The sequence below is a fragment of the Sphaerulina musiva genome, assembly GCF_000320565.1.
Source record: "Sphaerulina musiva SO2202 unplaced genomic scaffold SEPMUscaffold_3, whole genome shotgun sequence".
NCBI classification, from domain to species: Eukaryota; Fungi; Ascomycota; class Dothideomycetes; order Mycosphaerellales; family Mycosphaerellaceae; genus Sphaerulina; species Sphaerulina musiva.
The window spans coordinates 757,279-780,738 of NW_016017385.1; the positions used below are offsets into that span (position 1 = coordinate 757,279).

Sequence of the window (23,460 nt, forward strand, 5' to 3'; positions counted from 1 at the left end):
CCTATAGACTACTTAACTGAAACTGCCTACTTCTACGACTAGGTGCCTCGCACTGTGGCGTCCAGGTATAGTACGACATGGGTGAATCTATCAATTTACCGGTATATACATAATCTACTTCGGTCCTGACCTCTTGAAAACGCCTCCTAAGGCTTCTCATATTTCACATTCACTCGCTCAAAGATCTGATTCATGCCAAAAGCCTCATCGAGCGGCATATCGAATATCATGTCATCAAACTTGACATCATCCATGGCCGTCTCTTGGCTTAATGCTGTGTCCAAGGGCTGTGCCTTTGCCATTGTGTTGGAGTTCATCCAGGGCATATCGCCGCTGATTAGCATGGTCCAATCCAGTCCTTCATCCTGTATCGAGTTTGGAAGAGGCACCCGTGATGTCGACGCAGCACTCGCAAACGGTAGCGACGCGATAGCTTGTGGTCCTAGGGACTCCGTCTTAGCGCCAGTGCTCGTGGTTTCCATCTCACTCATATTAGGACGGCTTGATGTTGCTGCTGCTGCTGCTTGTGCGGTCTCTCGAGCATCAAAAGCGAAAATGCTGCCCAGAGCCGGGGAGACGCAATTGTGGTGTCTACTCGCTTCGTCAATCTCCGTACGTTGGAGCATGTGCACACGTTTTTGCAGGTCTGTCAATAGATCGTTGCCGCACCGGGACCTCAGCTCTGGGCATGGGGCCTGGCTTCTGCTGGCAGAGCTGATATCGAATACGTTTTCGGCACACCGTGTGTGCTCACATCCGGCTTCGCCACTTTGCAGCACCCCTTCCTTAGAAATAGGAGCATATATTCGGGCCTCGTTCGCCTGTCGTTGCTCCGAGGCTAATATGTGAGGACCTGGACGGCTGCCTGCATCGATCATCTGCTGCCCGGTCTGTGCAAGGTTGTAGGCCTGCAGCTGCACTGCGAAAGGCACTCTCAAGCCAAGATCGCCGTAACACTCCTTTTGCCATTCAGCGAAGGCTTGTCCCGTGCTGGTTCGGTCGATGTAATGGAGACTTACCAAGCCCTCAAGGTCATTTAACCCTTGCCCTCCGATCGCATTGGGTATGGATTCCAGGCCTGTACACACGTTCTGATCAGCATTTGGATGTTCCATCTGATTCGACCAGCTGGACTAGTTGCTGACTCACCGTGCGCCTTTTTGAACAGGTCCAACCATTCAGGATTATCTGCTGCAGTCTGATTCCAGGTATCGTCATTGTCGTACAACACCATACGCGCTTGCTTCTGAAGCATCTCGTCGGTCATCTGCATGCCCTGCTCTGCCATCTTTTTGGCGTAATTTCCCAACCTGATTGTCAAAATCTCCCAGCAAGTAGCCTTCGTTGACCCATAGCGATCACAGTGTGCATTCATGATCTCGCTGTGTTTGCCCGAGTCCTCTCCCAGCGTACCCAATGCCTTGTTGCCTGCGTCCACATCTAATCGACTGCCCGGTAACGCGCGCCACGTAGATCGGTTAGTTGCAGAGAATGGGTTCGGACTGACGGATTCTATGCCAATGAGATAAGGAGGCATGGCATTCGTGACCTGAGCTGCCACGGCGGGGTCCAGACCTCTGCAACCTTTCCACTCGGACATTCGAGAGCCTGCTTTGAAGTGAGCTGTCAAGTGGTCTACCCTCTCTTGCCACACAGTGAATCGCTGTGCACAGAAGCCACATCGACTACTGATATTGACGACAATCGACTTCCAGCTGTCCATCGCCGGGGTCATCTCGCATCCGTGCATCAGACGTAGATGTTGCCTAAGGTGGTCCTTGCGATAGAAAGTGCGTGCGTCCACACCTTTTTCTTCGCATTGCCGATGGTTATGAAGATCCAGATGATCATTGGAGGGGTTGTGTACATCGCAGTATACGCATTTACTGCTGCCTGACTCGATGTCTGTCAAGATCGGACTTAGTGGCATACATACCCATTTCTCCAATGAAAGGTGCAGCGATTTCTCGTGGCGAGTCCAATCGTACTTGTACTTGAATGTATCGGTACAAAATGTGCATTGGAATATTCTCTTTCTATCATCCGTTGTCCTCTGGCTTGGAGCCTGCATCGCTGCTCTGCGTCGTCGTCGTCGTTCTTTTTTGCCAGAGAGAGTAGGGCTGAAAGAGCCGATTGAACCGTGTGTCGAGTGCGACGACGCATTGGAGAAGCGAGCACTCGATGCGGAGAGTGAAGAGGTCCGACCAGTATCTTGCGATGTGGTGGAGAGTGCCCTGGACTTCGACCATCCGGATCCATTGCTTGAGCCTTTTCGTTTCTTGCAACGCGATAGCGTGGAAGGTGACGTAGAAACATCATCCGCTGGCAGTTCATTCCGCGCGAGGGCGTTCGCGATGTCCTCTAGACCGGCTGGCTCGTTTTCTGGTGGCGAATGTTGCCATCTTTCGAAGGGGTTGAGCTCGTCCCAGGGCTTCTCAGTTGCACCAGGGATGGCAATAGCACGAGTAGTAGGTGTTAAGGATGGTGACATGCACAGCTTCGGCTTGGACTTCCCGGTAACCTTCCTTCGCCTTCGAGCATTTGCTAACCAATTCGCGATTTGGCTGGGGCTCAGCTCGGTACGCCGCTCAAGTTCTGCTTTCTCTTCTGAGCTCGGATAGGGATTGTCTGCATGAGCGCCGAGCCAGTCTCGCAACACTTTCACAGCTTGCCGGGGAAACCGGGTGCCGTTACGCTTCGAGCTGCTGGAAGCGACGTCTTTCGTCGTTGTGGTTGCATCCGTACCCGCCGTACAGTCAATTGCCCTCAGTGGCTTGGTGCCCGTGTATGTTCCAAAGTCCCGTGGATTATCTTCGTGCACCACATGAAGCGTGTCCAGGAAGTTGCCTAGATCATTGTACGCGTAGTTGGTGGCCTCCAGCGCCTGCGACTTTGACAGACTACATTCCCGGAACAAGGTGGAACAAGGCGTGCAATGCGGCTCACCACGTTGGACATAGCAGCTCAGCCTTCTCGATCGACAGTCATCGCACGGCTTGTCTGGCCACACGAACTCCGGAATCCAGTTTTGGAACTGCGAATAGTCCGGCTCGACCACTTCAGCCGCAAGAGGAGCGTCCGTGTCTTCCGTTTCTTCGATCTGCGTCCAGTCGCCCGCGCAGTCGTTGCAGAGGCTACTGCGCCACAGATCAGTATAAATGCGTGGCTGCATGGAAGAAGGCAGGCGTACTTGTCCACATCGGAGTGCAGAGAACACTGCTGCTGGTTCTGTTGGGTTTCCGCTTCTGCAGAGGTCACGTCTGCAAGTAATTCCCGGAAGTCAATAGGTGCAAGGTGCAGCAAGTCCTCGTCGGCGGTGGCAGTGGTGGTCATCTCGGCCTCGTCTCGCTCCATCGCCGAGAGACTAGGTAATCAATGTCAGTCGTGTACAGGGCGTGGCAGGAGACGAGACGGGCACAGGTATTGAAAGGGCGTGATGTCTCCATACATCAACTAAAACTACCTCCTACGACTGCCTGGCTCGCACGAGAGCTGTTCAATGGCGCTCCGACTTACACTGCAGCAGAGTACATTACAGGGCATCGCAGGGCGTGAGAATAAATAGTTCTAGTACTAACGACGACAAGCGCACTGCCAAGTGCAAGGAAATGGTTTCCCGTCGAGGTTAAATTTTCTGGCTCACCCAAACAACCTCCAACGAATACGATCAGCTCGTCTCAAACGCCGATAGCGTCTGCATCCTGCCAAGCCTATAACTGCCCTTCCACGAGTAGTCTCCTCTGCTTTTCTCCAAATCCTCCGCGGCTTTTGATTGTTTGGTGATCTGGATTCTGGAAAGAGATCGTTGGCGGCCGGGGGGAGAGTCTTAGCACAGAAGACACGACAACAATAATACCGACCCACAACGATTTTCGAACCAGGACTCGAGCCCAAGGCATATGGAAACTCGAGCACAAGAGACTCCGATCGAGCTCCTGCCTGTAGAGTTTGCATGTATTCAACAGCTTTGTACAGCCCGGGTGCGAGCTTGCTATCATGCATCATTCCAATGTTCCCTGGGCAAGTTTGGTCACAAACGAGTCTGGTACATGCAGTGCAATCGCAAATGGACCATTCGACCACTACTTATGGCCAGCTGAAGTAATCTCACCGCAGCGGCGGCGCAGCACACTTCATCCTTGTGTGTGTGTTTGTGTGCGACTGTGCGTGATGTATCTGTGGTGTGTCTGTGTGGGGAAAGTAAGACCGCACCGTCAGCTTTGCATGTCTGATACAACCTGGTAGGAATGTAGCGGCGCTGTATTCTTCTGCAAGAGTCGAACTCGAGAAGTACATGACCAGTACCGTCTCTCCAGCCGGTGGAGGTGCAATTCACAGGTCGTCACAGATCGAGATGCGCAGTCCAAACCGTCTCGGATGAAGCGGTTAGGCGCACGCAGGTGAGTGCAACTGAAAGTGGAATTCCGCGACGCAGCCGATATCTACCTACTACTAGCTAGGATGGCGTCGAGCACCCTCTTCTTAACTGCTATGCCTCCTCACGTATTTTCTTCGAGAGGCCTAAGCATCAATAAGAAGCGAAGACTTGCGAAGACGAGGACACCCGGTTCGCTGTGGACTGCTGCAGAAACATTGGATATACATGCGTATCGGTCGCAGTAAGATTGTTGTGCTTCACGTTGCGAAGGCAGCTGATCAATGTCCGTCATCTATGGGCAGTACGGAAGCAACAGTGTCTGCGACAACAACGGCATTTGAGTTGGTTATCTGCTTCCATGTGGTGTCACCACAATCATCATCTTGTCTGCACGTAGAGGCCGAAGTCAGCAACAGCCATCCGTGTGGTTGAGGGGGCCTTGGGCGCTGACAGAGCAATTTGTGCGATTTGGTAGACAAGAGGTGACATATTGATCGATACACCGTATGTATGATGATGAGAATTAGGATATGGCCAGGGGATACTTCATCGGGGAGAAGGCAGTTTGGTCGACAAAGGATAAAATAAAGTCGGAGCCAGTTATTTCTGGACTCGGAGACTGTGGTGCGCAGAGGAGATTGACTTCCATTCAGTTTTCCAGAGACGAAGACAGAAGCTGGCTGAGATGCTGAGCCAAGCGGCAGTATCGTGCTTGTGGAAGGCGTACCTCACCCATTCTTTGCCTACAGTTTGCACCATCCGCTGCTTACCCGAGTCGGCGATGGTATGTTTGGTGAGAGACGCAGGCGCCACATCGGATGGCAGAGATAAGGTATTCTTTGACAAAGAGAGACGGGGGAACCCAGACGTGGTTGACAAACTCTTTTACAGCTGGAACTGATTCGACGCTTCCAGCAGGCTTCACCTTTCACCCAGTACAGCAGCATATGCCATAATGTAGTCGATGGTAGCTACTGATATTAGGCCTATGTTTCTGCCGCAATATGCGCAGACGGCGGGGTACAATTATCATCGCATAAATAAATTTGCCGACCACACATCATTGTGGCGGGGACCCTGCATAGACGTCGATCGGCACATTGATATTCGCGCCACGATCGCGGAGTCGTCGGGTGTACAGGTGGAGGATCATTTGACGAATGGACGCATGCACTCCAATGATGCCGCCGCACACCAAACCAATACCTCCTACCGTATATTGCAGAGCACTGGATAACGTGCTCTACAGACGGATCGCGCCTTCCGCTTCTGGCTCACGTGCCTTGGACACATGATTGTGTCTTGCATTGTTCGAAGAAGCAGCGGCGGCGTAGCGCTGGAAAGAAAGTTTAGCCGTCGCGGGCCGAAGGAGGGGAGGGAACTGACACTCCGGGACCCTCGCTCGCAATAGAACTATCCGGTCTGCTGAGTCTTGTCTTGGTCGTCTTGGAAACTACTCATCTTTGCTTCAGCCTGCGTGTCGCCGCAGACAATCAGCGAGTGGACGGCGCACGCACACGGGGAGCAAGATACCTACAACCTGATTGATCTCCACTCGTAATGGCGCAGGCCTCAGCGCAAGCGCCCGCGGTGGTCATTATCGCCAGGTACGGAAAAAACAGGAAGATGCGCAGCAGCTAGGCTGTGGTCGGTATGTTGTGTGAAATGACTGACACATCCTCCTCCAGACATGGAATGCGCCTGGACGCAGCAGACCAATCGTGGCATCTGTCGACTCCGGCTCCTTACGACCCTCCCCTCACTTATGGCGGCTGGAACCAGTGTCGAGCCCTCGGCACGAGGATCGCCAGCTTACTCTATGCACGGGAGCAGGAGTACAACAATGCACAAACTGGGGCGGGCGACAATGGCACGAATGCCTTCAATCCTACAGGTACGCGGCGACGGCGCAAGAAGCACAGGGTCGTCATCCACACCTCGCCGTTTCTGCGATGTTTGCAGACCAGCGTGGCCATTTCAGCTGGCATGGCGCAGTTCGAGGAGCCAGGTGATAAGACAAAGAGCAGCAGGCCGCGAAGTCCAGCGCAGATGCACTCCGGCCTACACTCGCCACGCTTGCACGCCATGAGCGGGTCAACGTCTCCTAGTCTGGCTCCCATTGCTGAGCCCAAGCACGATCTGGCGCATCAGCTCGCCCGACGGACTTTGGCGGAACACAAGCGGTACCGCAAAGCAAAGATTCGCGTGGACGCTTTTCTGGGGGAATGGCTGAATCCTCAGTACTTTGACCACATCACGCCGCCTCCACCTAGCCCTCTGATGGTGGCAGGTGCAAAAGCAGAGCTCATGCAGAACGAGTCGGTTGACCTGTTCACGCCCTCGATGTCGCATAAATCTTCTAACAACAGCCTTTGGAGTGGCAACAATACTAGACAGAATCACAGCAGGAGTTCCCTGGACAGTTGGTCCCATGTGACCGACGCGCTGCACGCACCGACGCCCAGACGAGATCGATCCAGTAGCGTCAGCAGTGTTGGAAGCAACGAGAGTCATCACGGCTACCATAACCATAGCGGCTCCGGACGAAAATCGCCTTTTCGACATGGTCACAATTTGCAGCCTCTCACCTCCACGATCCCGAAGCCAGAGTACTCTGTCTACCATCCTCCGATACCCTCCTACGCGATTTCGAACTCCGACCACATCCCACGAGGATATGTTTCACACGCGCGCAATGCGACTGTGAATGTTGATTATCACTGGGACAGTAGCCGGCAACCTTTAGATTGGGGTAATGGAGGGGAGTTCGGCGAGGAGTGGTCTTCCATGCACAGACGGTTCAGACGAGGCTTGAACAATATGATGGAATGGTACAGCAATCATGATGCCAACGATCGAGGAGAGGACTCGTTGGGTCTGGAGCAGGCGGACCGGCCGCATGTCTACCACTATGATGACGAAGAGCAGGAAGATCTGGTTGTTATTATGGTCACACATGGTGCAGGGAGCAATGCTCTTATCGGTGGGCTCACCAGCCAGCCAGTACTGCTCGACGTCGGTATGGCCAGTCTGACCATGGCAGTCCGAAAGCACGATGCACCGGCACTAGCGCTGCAGCAACATGGCGGGTTGGCAACCCCAGATGGTTCACCATGTCCGTCGCCCAATCCTGGCTCCATGCAGCGACGACGAAGCGCATATGATATTGGGTTGAGTGACATATACGAGATGAAGCTGGTTGCATCATCGGAGCATTTGCGACCCGGTGTGGACCCGACGAAATTATCGGCGACGAACGCGACGAGCCATCTAAAAACGGCCAAGGAAGCCATGGCCAAGTACGACCGGATTGGTGGTGTTGCACATGCAGAGGCTGGTTCGGGTATCGAGTCCAACTGGGATCTCGGTGAGCCCAAAGTGCCGACTGGTCCCGTGCGAACAAACAGCGGCTCTGCCAATGCTGCTCTGGGTTCCATCAGACGCCCCTGCGCGCCCGTGATTTCCAGGAGCATTTCCGAGCCGACGGATAACGTGTTGCCTCCTCCCAACCTCACTACCGGACTGTGGACTCCACCTTCGGGCCGAGGCACGCCTCTGCCCAATGCGCAGAGGGCAAAAGAGGAAAAAGACAGCGTTTTCCTGCGATTCCAGGAGAAGTCTGGTCGCAGCAGTCCTGGCCATGATCTGGTTCTCGATTTCAGCAACTCTCCGCCCGATTCACGTCCGACGAGTTCTGAAGGCCCCCCGACGCAGCCATCTACCATGGTTGCCACGGTCACGAGCGAGCAAGAGGAACGCAAGATTGTGGATAGTGTTCTGGGGGATGAGCAGAGCCCGCATGAGCTCGCGGACGAGATCGCCAAGGAAGCTGCAGATGAGGCGACGGATCTGCCTCAAGTGGCGAAAGAGGCACCTATGTCACTGAGCAGAGGGCTGTCGGTCAAGAACCTGTGGGGCAGACCACAATTTCAACGTACTCAGACGGAAGACAAAGTCGCCAGATCCTGGAACAAGGCTGAGCCTAAGAGGCGGTGGACTGTTACTGAGCACGATTGACGTGGATGGTGTGCGTACTTGTTTTATTTTATCTTTGGCACCTGTGAGCGTGTTCCCAGGGCCTTTGCATTGATATCCTACTCCTCACGAGTCTCTATGTTGGTGGTTTAAAAATCGGCTGCCTCGGGGAATGTGGAGCCTCGAAAGCGCTGTGTAGCAGTATACCTAATCATAAACTACCTACCTTATTCCTCTCGCACTGCGTTTCCAACGCTCACTTCCCGACCATATTTTACTTACCCTACGTACCTTATTACATCTCAACATGTTGTTGGTCGAGAAGGCACGTGAGGATATTTGGTACAAGAGAGGTCGGGAAGAAGCCAACCCTTTGTGGGCCAGACTTTCACACTTTAGTTTTTAACATCAGATATCTGATGACTTCCATTCTTCTGCTCCCTCACACAACCTCACTTTCATCTGCAAAGAAGACAGAATCGGGCGCGATGGGCCAGACTCTTCTTCTGACAGCTTGGCGATGGGACGCCGCACGTTTGTCACTTTGTCCGACGCGGTCCTGGAAGGGCGACAGGACGTAGGAGGAGGAGGTAAGGATGGCGATGGAGATGGCGAAGGCGTCGCTGATCTGTGACACGCCCAGCCCGCGTGCATAACTGTGACTGCGTCCTTGTTTTAGAACCCGCCGTGCAGCTGCTCGCAGGATTTCTCTCTGCTGACTTACTTGCGCCGCTTTTTGAGGCGAATTATAGCAAGCGAATTTAGCACATTTGGATGTTGCTATTACTAGAACAGGCGGGCTGGACCATGTGTCAGTGCACATACACCACTGCGAACAAGGCAATTATCAAAAGGCAGCAGGAATCATAAAACTCAAAAGCCCTCGTTCTGCTGAAACAGGCTCCAGCAATGTCTGGTCGAGTCTGGTCTGGTCTGGTTGGTGCACGTATTCTTTCATGCCCTCCTCCCTCCTCTTCGCCTGCGACTCGCGCTTGGGATTGGGATCGGTAGCGAGTGTTCTCGTTCCCTGCGAGCAAGTACAGATAGCCAGCAATTCCCATATGCACGGCGCAGACCATGCAGCCTGCTGGGCCGCCCTTCTCGCTGCTCGTCTTGTGCTTAATCGCAGTTGTCACCAGCACGAGTGGTCAGTCACCGCGTTTGGCGTGGCGAACGCGACTAATCTCGCATCAAGGGCTCTCTCGCCGTGTCGAGAGTGAGGTTCCTGATGCTCCGCTCCTATCTCTGGCTACAGACACAGCATCACAAGCGAGCACAACCCCATGCACCACTGGCGAGTGTCAAGCGAACCTCGGGAGCTCGAGCATACCATCCGTCCAGACTGATGTTATCGCGGATATTCTATCCGCGGCTTCTGGTGAAAGCACCGCCACTCTGCCTCAGAACGACGATCCTCTGCCTGCTGGATCCACGTCAGCCTCTCGCGTGGGAGAGGGCTCCGTATCGACACTCCTGGCAGACGCCACTGCAGGTACATCAGTAGTACAGACCCATTCTGGTGGCCAAGAAGATGATGGTGAAGCCACGAATTCATCTCCCCTCGACCTTGTCGTGAACGAAAGTTTCATTTCTCCAGGCGCAATGTCGACTGCATCATCACCCGGGCTGTCATTCGCGAGCACCGATCAGATAATCACTGCTGCCACCATGAGCGCGCCGGCGCCGGAGATCACAGAGCCACCAAACGCTCTCGGGGTACTGTTTTCAGCACTACCTAGCAATGTTGCGTCGTCCATCGCTTCGGAGTTCGATATCGATACGACCTTGTTCCTCCCTATCGCGGACTCTTCCACGAAAAGTCAATCGCAGTCGAGGATTACTACGTTTCCATCATCTACCACAGCATTCTCGATGACTTCAACCAAGGCTACAAGCAGCCACGATTCTACTTCATTCTCGATGACTTCGAGCAAGGCTACAAGCAGCCACGATTCTACTTCATTCTCGATGACTTCGAGCAAGGCTACAAGCAGTCATGATTCTTCTATATCCTCAACGGCCACTCAATCCACTTTGACCACGTCCCCAACGGCCACTCAATCCACTTCGACCACATCCTCAACGGCCACTCAATCTAGTTTGACTACATCCTCAACGGCCACTCAATCCACTCTGACCACATCCTCATTCCCCAGCGCAACATCGACAGAAACCTCACCCGCAAGAGGCAGCAGCACAAAACTCAGTCCTGGAGCTATAGCAGGCATCGCAATAGGCGTCGCAGCCGGCGCACTCTGTATCATTCTCGCAGCCTGCCTTTTACTCCGTAGAAGGCGTCGACAAGGCAAGCCACTCTTCAGCGCAATCTCCCGCTCGAGCTCCGCCAAATCCCAACGCGTCTACCCCGAAATCGCATGGCTGTACGACCCTCCCGAACCCACACCGCGCCGACCATCTCGACACTATCAACGAGGGGACTCGGAAATGGCCCTTTTGCCCACCGCGTATGAGGGCGCAGCGGATCAGGACAATAACAACAACAACAGTCCTCTCCTCCCGCCGCCTCAAATTCCTCTTCTTGCGCAGAGCGATTCGAGCGGCTCGTCTTCGCGGAGTGGGAGAGGTCGTTCTGCACGGAGCTCGATACAGTCTGTTAGTAGAATGGGAGCGATATATGAAGAGGTACCATCACATGCCAGGTAGTGTGAATTGGATACTTTTCTGGGTTCAGTGATAAGCGTTCAGAGCGGGGTTTCTTTTTGGGTAACTCTCTGGTTTCATTCTTTTCTGTTTCTCTCTTCGAGGGCGCTGATTTAGAAGATACCCTTTCAGCAGCTACATGCATGCATGGTGCTGCGGTAGTAGTGGCTGTGTATATACATACAGCAGTACAGTGGTACAATTTCTCTCTGTTTGTCTGTCGCTCTGTCTCTCTTCTCATCATCTTACAAAGTCTTGCAAAAAACGCTCGCCAAGCCTGGTCATGCCCAGTTCATTCATTCATTCATCATCATCATCTTCATCATCTCTCTCTCACTCATCATAATCATCATCATCATAACCATCCTCGCCGCCCTCTTCACCCCCACTCTCATCAACAGCCCCCTCTCGTATCGCGTCGCCAATTGGATCTGGCCGCTCTTTTCGCAACGCCTGCAAACTGCGCCGATGCGCCCACGGACTACACACATGGCATTCATACCATTTCGCCTCTCTCAACTCAGGCGTCGCAGCCGCCGCAGACCCCACACACTCAACATGCTGCCACACGCGACAGCCCACGGTATCGCATCGAATCCAATCGGGTTTCGACGCGACATCGCCCTCGTCGCAGACGCAGCGGATGGGACCCGTGTCGTCGTCGGGATCGTCGAGGACGTCGGGGAGTTCGTCGGGCTGGAAATTTTGCGCGTGGTGCGTCTCGGGGAGGAAGTCGAGGTGTTGGTTTGGTTGGCGCGGTTCGCCTGTCTGCAGGGCGTGCGCTTTGTAGAGGACTTCGGTGCGCTCGGATGCGGCTTCGAAAGCCTCTTTGATGGATTTGGGGAGGCGAGAGCCGGTGACGGTGGCGGGCCAGCGGACGCGGATGTTGGAGAAATTGGCCGTCTCTTTCTTTATAGAGACTTTTGGGGCCTTTCTGGCCGCAGCCTTCTTGGGCTTTTTGGCCTTTTTGGCCGGAGCCTTCTTGACCGCCCCCGCATTCGCTTTCTTGGGCAATCGGCGTGCGACGCCCTTGGTTGCGGCGGGGGCTTGGTCGACGGCAGGGGCCTGGAGACCCGCAGTGTTGCTGCGCTTGGCTCGCTTCGTAGGCCGGCCATCCTCGGGCAGCGCAGCAGCTTCGAGGTCGATGATCTGGTCATCAACCTCGCTGTCGAGCTGCTCGCTGCCTTCGTCGAGGATCTCTGAGGCGGTGCGCTTGCCGCCAGTCTTGCTCGGAGGAGGCTTGACTGGCACGGCAATGCCACGACCACCCAGAGCGGCCACGCCCTCGAAGGGACGATAGCCTGGCGCGGTCGGCGAGCGCGTCTCGCGGCCACCAAGAATCTCCTGGTCACGTGCCCTGGGCACGGACGGGACAGGAGACTCTCGGTGGTCTCGCGGGAACACCGCTGGGTCTCCAGCCTGCCATTCGGAGGCAGGGTACTCGTCGAAGTCGGTGAGAGTGTCGCAGTTTTCTCTCGTGGGCAGTGGTAGCAATGGGTCCAGGTCGAAGTGCAACTCGCGTGCACGGACCGCTTGCACGGAGAGAATTTCTGGCTGCGATTCGAAGACCAGCGCAGCGTCTGCTGTCGCAGTGGCGACAATGTTGAGGGTGGGTGATGGGAGCGAAGCGAGCAAGGTCAGACGGCGCGAGCGATAGAATTTCTGGTCGTATCGCTCGTTGACGACCTCGCTGTCGCCTTCGAATTGGCGCACGGTTTCTTGAGCCGCTGCCATGCGGAGCTGACGTGCCTCGCCGCCAAGATAGGAGATTGAAGAGTTCATTTTTGTTGAACTTTGTCTTGTTTTGCGGTTGGGAAAGTGTGGTGAATTGACGTTGCTATTGGTAAAAAGTCGAAATCAGGGGTCGAAGCAGTGTCTGAGGAAGTGATCGAAGCAGTGCCTGAGTGCCTGAATAACTATTTGAAACAGTGTCTGAGGGTGTGATCGAAGCGGAGCCTGATGAAGTGATCAAAGCAGTGCCTGAGTGTGTAAACAACTAGTGGAAACAGTGTCTGAAAGTGTGATCGAAACAGTGCCTGAGGAAGTGGTCGGAGCAGTACTGGAGTGTCTGAAGAACTGGTCGGAACAGGAATTGATCGAAGCAGTGCCGGAGTATCTGAAGAACTGGTCGGAACAGGAATTGATCGAAGCAGTGCCGGAGTGACTGAAGAACTGGTCGGAACAGGAAGTAATCGAAGCAGTGCTGGAGTGTCTGAAGAACTGGTCGGAATAGGAAGTGATCGAAGCAGTGCTAGAGTGTCTGAAGAACTGGTCGGAACAGGAATTGATCGAAGCAGTGCCGGAGTGTCTGAAGAACTGGTCGGAACAGGAATTGATCGAAGCAGTGCTGGAGTATCTGAAGAACTGGTCGGAACAGGAAGTAATCGAAGCAGTGCTGGAGTATCTGAAGAACTGGTCGGAACAGTGCCTAAGGAATTGATCGAAGCAGTGCCGGAGTATCTGAAGAACTGGTCGGAACAGGAAGTAATCGAAGCAGTGCTGGAGAGTCTGAAGAACTGGTCGGAACAGGAAGTAATCGAAGCAGTGCTGGAGAGTCTGAAGAACTGGTCGGAACAGGAAGTAATCGAAGCAGTACTGGAGTGTCTGAAGAACTGGTCGGAACAGTGCCTAAGGAATTGATCGAAGCAGTGCCGGAGTATCTGAAGAACTGGTCGGAACAGGAAGTGATCGAAGCAGTGCTGGAGAGTCTGAAGAACTGGTCGGAACAGTGCCTGAGGAAGTGCAGTGCCTGAATAACCGGTCGAAGCAGTGATAGGGCAACAGCGGTCGAAAGGTTGTAGTCGAAGCAGCAGTAGTCGAAGCAGCAGTAGTCTCAGGGAAGTTAGGGAAGTGGTCGAAGTGGTCGAAGTAAACGAAGTAGTCAAAGTAGTCGAAGCTGTGGTCGATGAAGTCGGTGGTCTGCAATCTGGAAGAAGAAGAAGAAGAAGCAGAAGAGAAAAGCAGAAGAAGGTCGCTATTTGTAGTACTGCCGTACCAGGTGGTCAACGCGTCGTGCCTATTGTACCATTGTGAGGAGGCTCCAAAATAGCTGTCGACAATGGCAGTGAGATGTTCGTAAGTGATTGTGGAATAGGCCTGTTCTCCACTAATACCATTGTCGGAGGCGCTATTGTGCGGAATTTGGCTATTGTGGAAGAGGACGTCGACAACCAGGCCCGTGCTCAACAATAGGCTGTGGAGTATAGCGTGTTTACACGCATATGCATGGTGAAGCAGCGGGAGAGGTGTCCTATTGTGCGCGTCGCGTCGTATTGTAGAATAACACATTATTCTACAATGTGTGATTCTACAATACTCGCCGGCCTGAGATGGTCACGCCGCAGCATGTTTCCATTGTCATCAGGACGCTGGGACCTCTATCGCGCGCGCTGAAGTCACGAGATGATGGAATCCCGCTCTTCTATTGCGGTTCCATAGCAGTCTGCCTATTGTTCCACGTAATTCCAATGCCTTCTTCTCAGACAATCGGCGAGTGAAGGACGAAGTAGTCTTGAGGACAATCCGAACCGAAACATGAGCACCGGGAGATGGCATGACTCATCAGAAAGAGTTCTCCTGCTGTCACTGTCACTGTCGCCCGTCAGTGTCTCCTATTCACGAAGCACTTTCACTTGTTGGCAGATTGTCACTCATGAATCCATGATAGAGCGCATCAGCGTGGTCACGAAAGCCACTATTTCTTCACAATGCGCTGATATACGCCCGTCTGATGGTGATAGCTGCAATCTCTTGATACAATGTAATGGATATGGATACATAGTCAATGAAAATGCTATGGCTGTAGTCATGCAGAGCAGCGGAAGGATTTCTGGTCAAACTTAGAACAACCTCCCCACGTGGAAATCCTGTGCCACGTGCCAAGCCGCGAAAGTCTGCTCTCAACTCTTGTCACATGATGTTTAGTTCTTCCAGAAAGCTTGTTGTTGTTATTGCTGTTGTTGTTGTTGTTCTTCTTCTTCTTCTTCACACCCCCCTTTCCCCTTTCCCCTTTCCCCTTTCCCCTAAAATCTTGCAGTCTGTCCTGGTCCTCCACGGGAAGAGCAGAGACAGGGACAGCGCCAACCCTTCCGCACACATTTGCCGTTCACTACCGCCTCCTCCTCCCCCACTGACTCCGCATCAAGTACCCCAGAGCTCGTATTCAGTATGCACTCCACCATCAACCAGGTAGAAAGATGTGTGGTTCGGCAAGTAAAAGTGCATGGTAGCGAGCTGCGTGACACTGTGACAGCGGCGAGTTTGATCACTTTTGATTGACATGCCTGCCAAAACCTTCTTCCCAGCGAACTAGCATGGCACGTCTTACACGCAGAACTAGAACAAAATGGCCCGCATGGCACCCCGAACAACTCTGTCTCCACGCCACCCCGCCTGGCCAACTGAAGGCCTGAAAAGCTGCCATCAGTAAAGGGATCACCCCTCCCTCTCCCTCTCACTGCTCACTCACTCTGGTGATAATCTCCTTTTTTTTCTTCTTTTCCTTCTCACACAATCAAATCATCCTGACTCCCTGATCCAACCGAAAACCCAATCTGCTACTGGGTTGAAGAGGCGTGCTTTCCCCTCTCCTCTCCCCCACCGTACGCACGATGGAGATGAACACCAACGCAAGAGCACGCCTCTCTCTCCCCAGGAGTAGTAGTTGGAGTTGGAGTAGTAGTGGTGCGCAAAGAGCGCCATGGCCGACAACATTCCGCTGACGAACATGCGGCTGCAGGAGCTCCATGAGCTGGAACAAGAATTGCACATCGACATTGTCCCCGGGACGGAGGTCATGACAGATGTCGGCTCTCATCACTTCGTCAAAGGTGGTGGTGCTTCTTCGCAGGTGCTGGTGCCGCAGCCCTCAGAGCACCCGCACGATCCCTTGAATTGGAGCCAGTGGTGGAAGATGCTCTGCATCACATCGACGACCGTGGTCACTTTCACACAAGGCTTTGGGCCATTGGCGCTAGCGCCCATGTTTGGCGATTACATCAAAGAATTCGATTCGAACCTGCACGATGTGGTCAAGTTCACGGGAGTCTGTATCCTCGTGTTGGGTTTCAGCAACTTCATCTGGTGAGCATATCATTGTTCCCTCCTTCTTGTGGTTGCTATCTATGATCTGCAACACTCGAGCTGATTGTGCTAATTCATCGTAGGGTACCAATCAGCACGTCTTGTGGTCGACGGCCCGTCTTCATCCTTTCGCAGATTGTCTGTTTGGTCGCCTCGATATGGCGAGCACGAGCAACATCCTACGGTTCTTTCATGGGCGCATGCATTCTGAATGGCATTGGGGCGGGCCCTGCCGAGACGATACAGCCTGCAGTCATTGCCGATATCTTCTTCCTACATGACCGTGGCTTCTGGAACACACTCTACTGGGTGGCGTACATGGGCAGCTTGATGGTGGGACCGGTCAGTGCATGCGAGAGTACAAATGATGCCGCCGCGTCTTTTCTAATGTGCCGCAGATTGTCAGCGGGTCCATGGCCTTGCACCTCGGATGGCGAAGTTTCTGGTGGCTCAATGTTGGGCTCCTCGGCCTCTCGCTCGCCATGGTCATCTGTAAGTGCTCTCCATGAGTGGTCCCTTCTCTCGCTCATGCAAGCTCAGTCATGTTCCCCGAAACCAAATGGCATCGTCTTCACCCAGACGAGATTGGTACTTCGTCAGACCTCAAGACAGTGGACACCAAGAACTCAACCAGTGCCGACACGATTGAGGTACGTCTTTCTTCTTCGACGTCCCGCACGTCGGCAGAATACATCATTATCAAGCACGCACATACTGACATGCACCCAAGCGGCCAATGACCTCGAGAAGCAGAATGGTTCTCGCAGATGAATGGCACGAGGACACGGAAAAAAGCACCAGTGGTGGCAACATCACGCGCGTGCAGAGCAATCACCACCCCCATCATTCTACCACCTCCGCCAACAACAACCGCGTTCCCTGGCTGGGAAAAGGCGCACCCGGCCGATCGCAATGGGGAATCTACACGCCGACCGCCAACCCGTGGAAAAGCATCTTCATCGACCTCTGGACTCCGTGGAAACTCTTCGCCTTCCCCATTGTAGAATTCGCGTCCTTTGTCGTCTCCTGGTCCTGCAGTTCCTTTTTGACCGTCAATCTCACCCAATCGCAAGCCTTTGCCGCACCACCCTACAATTTCAGCTCACAAACGATTGGATTTTTCAATTTTGCCATTTTGGGAGGCTCAATGCTGGGTCTATTCACGGCAGGACCACTCTCGGATTGGGTCAGTGCACGAGCCACGAAGAAGAATCGTGGAATTCGTGAGCCCGAAATGCGTTTACCTGCTATGAGTATGTTTTCCTACTTCCTTCCTTTCCAGTCCTTCCTTCCTTCCTTCCTTCCTTCTCTCCTTCCTTCCTTGCTTCCTTGCTTCCTTCCTTCTTTCCTTGCTCCCTCCCAGTCCTTCCTTCCTTCCTTCCTTCCTTCCCTCCCTCCTTCACACTCCTCCTTTCCCCTTCCCCTCTCAAAAACAAAAAAGAATACCCCTCTAACCCACCCCTTCCACAGTCCCCTACGTCTTCATCATGATCCTCGGAAACTGCATCGTAGCCTTCGGCTACGACAACCACTGGCCGTGGCAACTCATCGTCATCCTCGGCTACGCCTGCGCCGGAATCCAAGTCGCCGCCTTACCAGCAATGGTCACCACGTACGCCGTCGATTCCTACAAACCCGTCGCCGGATCTCTCATGGTCTCGATTACCGTCAACAAGAATTTATGGGGATATGGTTTTTCCGAATTCATTACGCCGTGGGCGACCAAGCACGGTTTTGTTCCGCCCATTATGACGAATATGAGTTTGGTCACGTTGTGGTGTGCGTTGGGGGTTGTGTTTTATTTTTGGGGGAAACAGTTTCGGAGGTGGTCGAGGAATTCGGGCGTGCATCGGTTGTAGTAGAGATGGGAAAGGGAAAGAAGGAGAAGAGGGAGAGGGAGAGGGAGAGGGAGCAGAGGGAGCAGGGAGAGGGAGAGAGGAGATGGATGGGTAACGTAACATATACGCACGCACGCTTACACTGGTTTTGGTTTTACTTGGTCACCTCACTGCTACATGATAGAGCTCTCTTTTTCAGGGGAGGTTTTTCTGTGGGCGGATCTAGATAAACTTAGATAAATCTCCTACCTCCATCACGATGCTACGCCTGGATAGAAATCAATGTCATACAATGTTTTTGTTCATAGAGGTCCGACACATGCTTCCATTTTCCTGACGTATCCTGTGTATGTACTTCGGAGTCGTATCCGAGATCGACGTCGATCCTTTCAAAAGCGTGAGGCGTGTGCTTCATTATTCTTCATTATCGCTGCATAACAATGACATAAGGACGGGAGCGAAAACATCATGGATGCTTTGCTTGGACGCAGCTTGGACGACATATGGTTAAGCTTACCATACACACACACTGGTTAGCTCATACACAACGGCAGTGACAAATGTTGGCCATTCACCCGAGTTGCATTGATGTGTCAAAGAGTGTGACTGGAGAGAAATGGAGCAAAAGTACAAAGATCGCGCGCTTGATATCAGACATGGAACATGTCAGTGGTCATACTATAATAGGATCATGTGTACCGCTCGCCCGTGCTTCCTCCGGTGGCATGCACATCAATAGTAGTACAGACCCCCATCGTTCGCCTGAACGCCATGCCAATACGATTGGAAACGCGAAATGCCCGTGCATAGGTCGGTCTGAAGGCGTAGGTAGTAGCGTCATCATACTTGACAGCTCATCTCAAGCCGTCCGTTCAGAGTGTGTGGTTTCAGAAAATCCAGCCTCAGGTAGAGTCGACTTTCATGGACCAAAAGCGGCAACTGGCTCCTTGTTACCCTCGGCGTGAGACTCCGTAGCAAGCTCAGCGGTAGGGTCAACCATCTCAGTGACTACTGGCTCCTGCTTGGGTGCCGTAGGGAAGTCAGCATTGCTGACGACGGTCTGCGGTGTCACCTGGTCAGCAGTCGCCTGACTTGGTGTCGCCTTCTCGGCTGTCTCCTGGCTCTTCTCCACAGCAGCTTGCTTGGTCTGAGCGACCGTCTCTTGAGTCTTTGCGCTGGCCTGTCCCATTGCCTCTTGTGTCTTTGCACTGGCCTGTCCCAGTGCCTGCTGTGTCTTTCCGCTGGCCTGACCAAATGCCTCCGATGCCTTTGCGCTGTACTCTCTGGTCGCGCTCTGGGTAGCCTGCCATGCCTTGTTGGCGTTCTCGGCCGCCAACGAGCGGACTTGCTCTGTTTGCTCCGAAACGATCTTCTGGGCGTTTCCTAGCTGCTCGTCGATGAGCTCCTGGTTGGTGATGTAGACGAGTGGTGCGAAGTAGATGACGGTGGTGAAGAAGAGGAACAGACCCCAGCTGGGCATGACCTTGATCAACCAGTAGGACAGGAATGCGCTTGCAAAGGCCTATAATAGCGTCAGCGGGGTTTACAGTGTTTCCATGCATACACGCAACGCCTGGAGACTTACAGCAATCGTTGCGTAGACGTTTTCGGCGAATACAACGCGCTGAAATTCGATCACAAAAAAATTGACGAGCTCCACCACGTCTACTATGATGCTCTCGAGGGTCTCCTGTGGAACGACGTAGTACTTCTTTGGTCTCAGCTTAGTGGCCACACCTTGGTTCAACAGTGTCTTTCCAGCCATCTCGGCCGCTGCAGTGATTCCCAGCACGATGTAGAGAGCCTTGAAAAGATATTTGGCAACTGGCGCGTATCGGAAAACGAGGATGGACAGGACAATAGTCGCATAGCTGACGGCGGTCGCACGCGGGTTCTCCCACGAGAGGAGGTTGTAGAAGAAGGAGTGGTAGTGGGTCAAATTCTGACCTGTAGCGGTCTGGACTGATGGCGTCTGGCGCGATGCGGCAAGATTTCCAAACTCATTCTTGGTAGCAGCGGCCTCGTTGGCGGCCTTTTGGGCGACGGGACCGTTGGCGAGATCCTGCACTACCTGCGAGTTCTTGATGTCGTTTGCAGTGGCAGCGGCGGTCTGCTGGGCACCTTTGAGGGACATCATGTTAGGCTGGGTCTGCTGTGTGGGAATACCAGGCGAGGTAGGTGGATATGCGAATGACTGTGGGTTGGGTGTCAGCGTGTGGTTGCTGGGTGGGCACGGCGAGAGGATGCGATCGTTGGCGGGTGGGAGAGGGAGAGAGGGAGAGAGAGAGAGAAAGAATGAAAGGGAAGCGAGTGGAAGAAGAAGAAGAAGAGACGCGAGGTGGACGTGACGTGGATGTTTGTGCCTTCCCTGATACTACCAAGGTACTACTACCTTACTGGCAAACAGATGGGAACAAGATGTTGAGAGGGCAGGAAGGGACCGGGGAGGTGTCACGCACCTTACTGCTCACGGCGCTCTTGCCCTGCTCGGAGGCAGATGGGCCGTTCGAGAGGGCAGGCGCGGGTGCGGGAGCGCCATTGGCATTCATACTGTCGGCGTCGGCGTCGGTGTATGGGTTCAGGTTCGGATATTCCTGTTGGGCACTAGTTTCCGCCATTGTGTGTGGGTGTGGGTGTGATGCTGGTCGGGAGCTCGGCGGGTGGGCGGTGGACGACGGCGGCGGGCGTGTGAAGGGGCGGTGGTGCAACGGGGTGTCTGGGCGGAGAGGTGATGAGGTCGATGGGTGGGCAGCGGAGAAGTGTATATATGAGTGGCAGTCGAAATGCGGTGCGCTTGTTCTCGAACGAGAATAAACCTGCTGAATATCCTCTCTGTATGTATGCGGGCGTGCACCCTAAGGAGCTTGACCTCTTTCGTCATGGGTGCTTCATCCCGTCACTCTCCCAACAAGTTGCGAGTGCACAACACATCATGTCACTCACAACGCACCACACCGCGGCCATGGCTGGTCCAGTACACGTACATGATCATCTGCTTTCCTGTTTCTTCTGCTGCGCCTGCATGCCATCGTCTCTCTACCAACCTACGTCACTCTCTACTCTGGACACCCGATGCCCAATGAGGCAAGCAGTCACACCCCATCGCTCCCCGTCTCCATCAGAGAGCTCTCGTCTCCATCAGAGAGCTCTCGTCTTCGTCAGCAGCGCTGGTGCCAAGAGAAGACTGCACGTGTGGTTGAGCATGTGAAAGGGACTAGAGCACATGGGAAAAGGGCTAGGCGCTTCCGAAGCTGCGGCAACTGGGCAACCTTGTTCATCAATCTCACGCGGCCACGAGGAAAGCGTCTCTGGAGGTAGTTCTACTCAACTTACACATTTCAGCCATGAGATGATGAGACAAGACTACCGGTCTGCCTTCTACTCTCGAACTCCTCGCCGCTCCTAGGACCTAATATACAACAGTCTATATATAGGTAAGAGAGGAACACATCGGTAGACAGGGCCTCTCAACTCGTCCTGTAGCCTGTAGGCAGAGTTCCTCCCTTCCAATTTTACTGCTACGACACCTAGTTCCTTGGCCCTGCTCGCACAAAAAATATGTTCTTATCAAAACCGGACAAGAAACATCCCGAGCGAGACTCCGAGAGGAAGCCAAACAAAAAGCAGGTCGAGTACCGATACATGTAGTACACTTTCCAGCCACAATTACTTTGTTGAATCCATCTATCTATAGTATTCGGAACTACCCATGTCTTTCTTTCTTCTTCTTCTTTACCCTCGGCACTCATTCGTCTTCACGGGCGCTATACATACCTACATACTTACCTACATACTTACCTACATACTTACCTACATACTTACCTACATACTTACCTACATACCGATAAACTTTTCCCTTTTTTACCTTTTACCTTATACATACGTTGAAAAAAAAAGGAGAAGCGGTATGACAACAAGATCTAAAAAAAGAGTGGTTGGTCTACAATTTCCTGTTTTTCTTTTGTTTTCACAAGTCCCAAATAGAGCAGCAAGAAAAAGTAGAGAGGCGGTCTAATAATGATGGTTGGTGATGACGACTTTGCTCCAGCCAGCGACTTACTGGATACAGGTATGTGCAAAAAAAGAAAAAGAAAAGGACTTTACCAAAAGGTTGTGTAGAAAAAGAAAAAAATGACGCCGCCTTTTCATAGGTATGGGTATTTGGGAAGAATAAATAAATCTCCATTTCCATCTGCACCAATACCTATTGCAAATACTCGCCATTCGTCTCTTTGTGAATCACATCAAACATGGGCTTTGCACCAAACCAGCCCGCTCGCGGAGTGCCGACGGTGCGATAGGTGTATCGCGCCTCTTCTTCGCCGACGTGAATCGGCTTTTCGCCGCGTGGGAAAGCAGCAGCCTCGGCCATGAGCTGGGAGTGGCAGCACCTCTCGAGCGAGACAAACCAAAAGATGGTCTGGAGAAAAAAAGAAAAAAAAAGTCAGTTACACGCTCTGCTGCTCTCTGGATGCTGTAGTAGCTAGCTTACCTCTTCAATGGTCGCTCCGACAGTCAATAGACCGTGGTTTTGCAGCAATGCAGCCTTCTTGTCGCCCAAGCACTTTGCAATGTCCCTGCCTTCCTTCTCTGCCAGAACAACGCCGTTGAAGCTGTCATATACCACATGGTCATTGTGGAAAGCGCAAGCGTCCTGAGTCAACGTATCCAGCTTGCGTCCGAGAGAACAGAATGTGCGGCCATAAATGGAGTGGCTGTGAGCAGCACAGTTGACATCAGGCCGTGCAGCATGAATGGCAGAGTGAATCATGTAGGCGGCGGTGTTGAGGAGACGGCATTCGCCTCCATCGATGACTTGGCCGGAGTGATTGACCAAGATGAGATCCGACTTGTTGATGAGAGAAAATGCCACGCCAAAGGGGTTCACCCAGAAGCAATCCTGTGTAGATACATCAGTCTTGACTCCTCTCACATATTTCTCTCCGTGCTCAATTTTCACTCACGGGATCCACAGGGTCACGAAGAGTAATATGACCCGCAACACCCTCATCGAAGCCATACTTGCCAAAGATGCGGAATGCAGCCGCGAGACGTCCCTTCAAGTACTCTCGCTCCTCATATTTGTCTTCGAACTGTGGAGGTCTACAAATGAGGGTGTCAGGTAAGATACCTTTGGTAAGCTAAAAGTCACGAATGACCGTCGCATATACCATGAATCCCGTTCACGCACCTCGGATAGTTGGCCATTTTGCCCTGTGCAATATTCTTCTTGACGCCGGGCTCATGAGGCGCCTCGCCGTCGTTTACGGGTACGGTGTGGCCATTGCTGGCGACTGCCTCGGTGCCGCTAGTGTTTTCTTCGAGATGAGGTGCCATGATGATGATGGTGGTGGTGGTGCTATCTATAGTCAGGACGGACTAAGATCGGGAGTTATTGTTCGGGTGTGTGTGTGAGAGAGAGAGAGGGAGAGACAGGGAGAGAGAAGAGTAAAATGCCACGTCAACAGAGAGGAGGTAAAAGTACAGTTCCGGAGAGTGGCAACGTTCGGGAACACGCTGCTTGCT

General features: G+C 53.1%; 7 protein-coding genes across 7 annotated transcripts; 3 read left to right on the forward strand and 4 right to left on the reverse strand.

Annotated features, from left to right (window-relative positions):
- Positions 1–146: 146 nt before the first annotated feature.
- On the reverse strand, positions 147–3,533 carry SEPMUDRAFT_106556 (uncharacterized protein; the record flags this gene model as incomplete). Its single annotated transcript, XM_016900642.1, has 4 exons — positions 147–1,078; positions 1,150–3,137; positions 3,191–3,364; positions 3,517–3,533. 4 exons carry the CDS (start codon positions 3,531–3,533, stop codon positions 147–149), a joined length of 3,111 nt encoding a protein of 1,036 aa, XP_016762321.1.
- A 2,434-nt stretch (positions 3,534–5,967) lies between these two features.
- On the forward strand, positions 5,968–8,586 carry SEPMUDRAFT_147998 (uncharacterized protein). The gene is made up of 2 exons (XM_016904638.1): positions 5,968–5,985; positions 6,067–8,586. Exon 2 carries the CDS (start codon positions 6,074–6,076, stop codon positions 8,393–8,395), a length of 2,322 nt encoding a protein of 773 aa, XP_016762322.1. The 5' UTR covers positions 5,968–5,985; positions 6,067–6,073; the 3' UTR covers positions 8,396–8,586.
- Positions 8,587–11,347: 2,761 nt separating this feature from the next.
- Positions 11,348–12,796, reverse strand: SEPMUDRAFT_115487 (uncharacterized protein; the record flags this gene model as incomplete). The annotated part of the gene is made up of 1 exon (XM_016901165.1): positions 11,348–12,796. One exon carries the CDS (start codon positions 12,794–12,796, stop codon positions 11,348–11,350), a length of 1,449 nt encoding a protein of 482 aa, XP_016762323.1.
- Positions 12,797–12,973: 177 nt separating this feature from the next.
- On the forward strand, positions 12,974–13,930 carry SEPMUDRAFT_131922 (uncharacterized protein; the record flags this gene model as incomplete). Its single annotated transcript, XM_016902456.1, has 5 exons — positions 12,974–12,978; positions 13,034–13,166; positions 13,248–13,414; positions 13,464–13,698; positions 13,745–13,930. The coding sequence occupies 5 exons, from the start codon at positions 12,974–12,976 to the stop codon at positions 13,748–13,750; spliced, it is 546 nt and encodes a 181-aa protein (XP_016762324.1). The 3' UTR covers positions 13,751–13,930.
- Positions 13,931–15,153: 1,223 nt separating this feature from the next.
- Positions 15,154–18,011, forward strand: SEPMUDRAFT_148000 (MFS general substrate transporter). Its single transcript, XM_016904639.1, has 7 exons — positions 15,154–15,648; positions 15,753–16,096; positions 16,180–16,438; positions 16,495–16,588; positions 16,637–16,746; positions 16,827–17,349; positions 17,567–18,011. Exons 1-7 carry the CDS (start codon positions 15,625–15,627, stop codon positions 17,953–17,955), a joined length of 1,743 nt encoding a protein of 580 aa, XP_016762325.1. The 5' UTR covers positions 15,154–15,624; the 3' UTR covers positions 17,956–18,011.
- Positions 18,012–18,500: 489 nt separating this feature from the next.
- On the reverse strand, positions 18,501–20,710 carry SEPMUDRAFT_148001 (uncharacterized protein). Its single transcript, XM_016904640.1, has 3 exons — positions 20,399–20,710; positions 19,520–20,055; positions 18,501–19,456 (listed from the first exon to the last, which is right to left on the reverse strand). The coding sequence occupies exons 1-3, from the start codon at positions 20,550–20,552 to the stop codon at positions 18,854–18,856; spliced, it is 1,293 nt and encodes a 430-aa protein (XP_016762326.1). The 5' UTR covers positions 20,553–20,710; the 3' UTR covers positions 18,501–18,853.
- A 1,362-nt stretch (positions 20,711–22,072) lies between these two features.
- On the reverse strand, positions 22,073–23,392 carry SEPMUDRAFT_148002 (arad-like aldolase/epimerase). The gene is made up of 4 exons (XM_016904641.1): positions 23,126–23,392; positions 22,899–23,037; positions 22,427–22,834; positions 22,073–22,354 (listed from the first exon to the last, which is right to left on the reverse strand). Exons 1-4 carry the CDS (start codon positions 23,269–23,271, stop codon positions 22,139–22,141), a joined length of 909 nt encoding a protein of 302 aa, XP_016762327.1. The 5' UTR covers positions 23,272–23,392; the 3' UTR covers positions 22,073–22,138.
- Positions 23,393–23,460: the final 68 nt, after the last annotated feature.

What these genes read in the sequence shown, in the direction of transcription:
- SEPMUDRAFT_148000 (XM_016904639.1), top strand. Translation starts at nt 15,625, where the DNA reads ATGGAGATGAACACCAACGCAAGA. An exon ending in CTCGCTCGCCATGGTCATCT is followed by an intron (nt 16,589 to 16,636) that starts GTAAGTGCTCTC and finishes ATGCAAGCTCAG; the next exon opens with TCATGTTCCCCGAAACCAAA. An exon ending in AATGCGTTTACCTGCTATGA is followed by an intron (nt 17,350 to 17,566) that starts GTATGTTTTCCT and finishes CCCCTTCCACAG; the next exon opens with TCCCCTACGTCTTCATCATG.
- SEPMUDRAFT_147998 (XM_016904638.1), top strand. Translation starts at nt 6,074, where the DNA reads ATGCGCCTGGACGCAGCAGACCAATCGTGGCATCTGTCGACTCCGGCT.
- SEPMUDRAFT_148001 (XM_016904640.1), bottom strand. Translation starts at nt 20,552, where the DNA reads ATGGCGGAAACTAGTGCCCAACAGGAATATCCGAACCTGAACCCATAC. An exon ending in GGGCAAGAGCGCCGTGAGCA is followed by an intron (nt 20,056 to 20,398) that starts GTAAGGTGCGTG and finishes TGTCCCTCAAAG; the next exon opens with GTGCCCAGCAGACCGCCGCT. An exon ending in ACGTCTACGCAACGATTGCT is followed by an intron (nt 19,457 to 19,519) that starts GTAAGTCTCCAG and finishes ACGCTATTATAG; the next exon opens with GCCTTTGCAAGCGCATTCCT.
- SEPMUDRAFT_148002 (XM_016904641.1), bottom strand. Translation starts at nt 23,271, where the DNA reads ATGGCACCTCATCTCGAAGAAAACACTAGCGGCACCGAGGCAGTCGCC. An exon ending in TTCGTGACCCTGTGGATCCC is followed by an intron (nt 22,835 to 22,898) that starts GTGAGTGAAAAT and finishes GTATCTACACAG; the next exon opens with GATTGCTTCTGGGTGAACCC. An exon ending in TCGGAGCGACCATTGAAGAG is followed by an intron (nt 22,355 to 22,426) that starts GTAAGCTAGCTA and finishes TTTTTTCTCCAG; the next exon opens with ACCATCTTTTGGTTTGTCTC.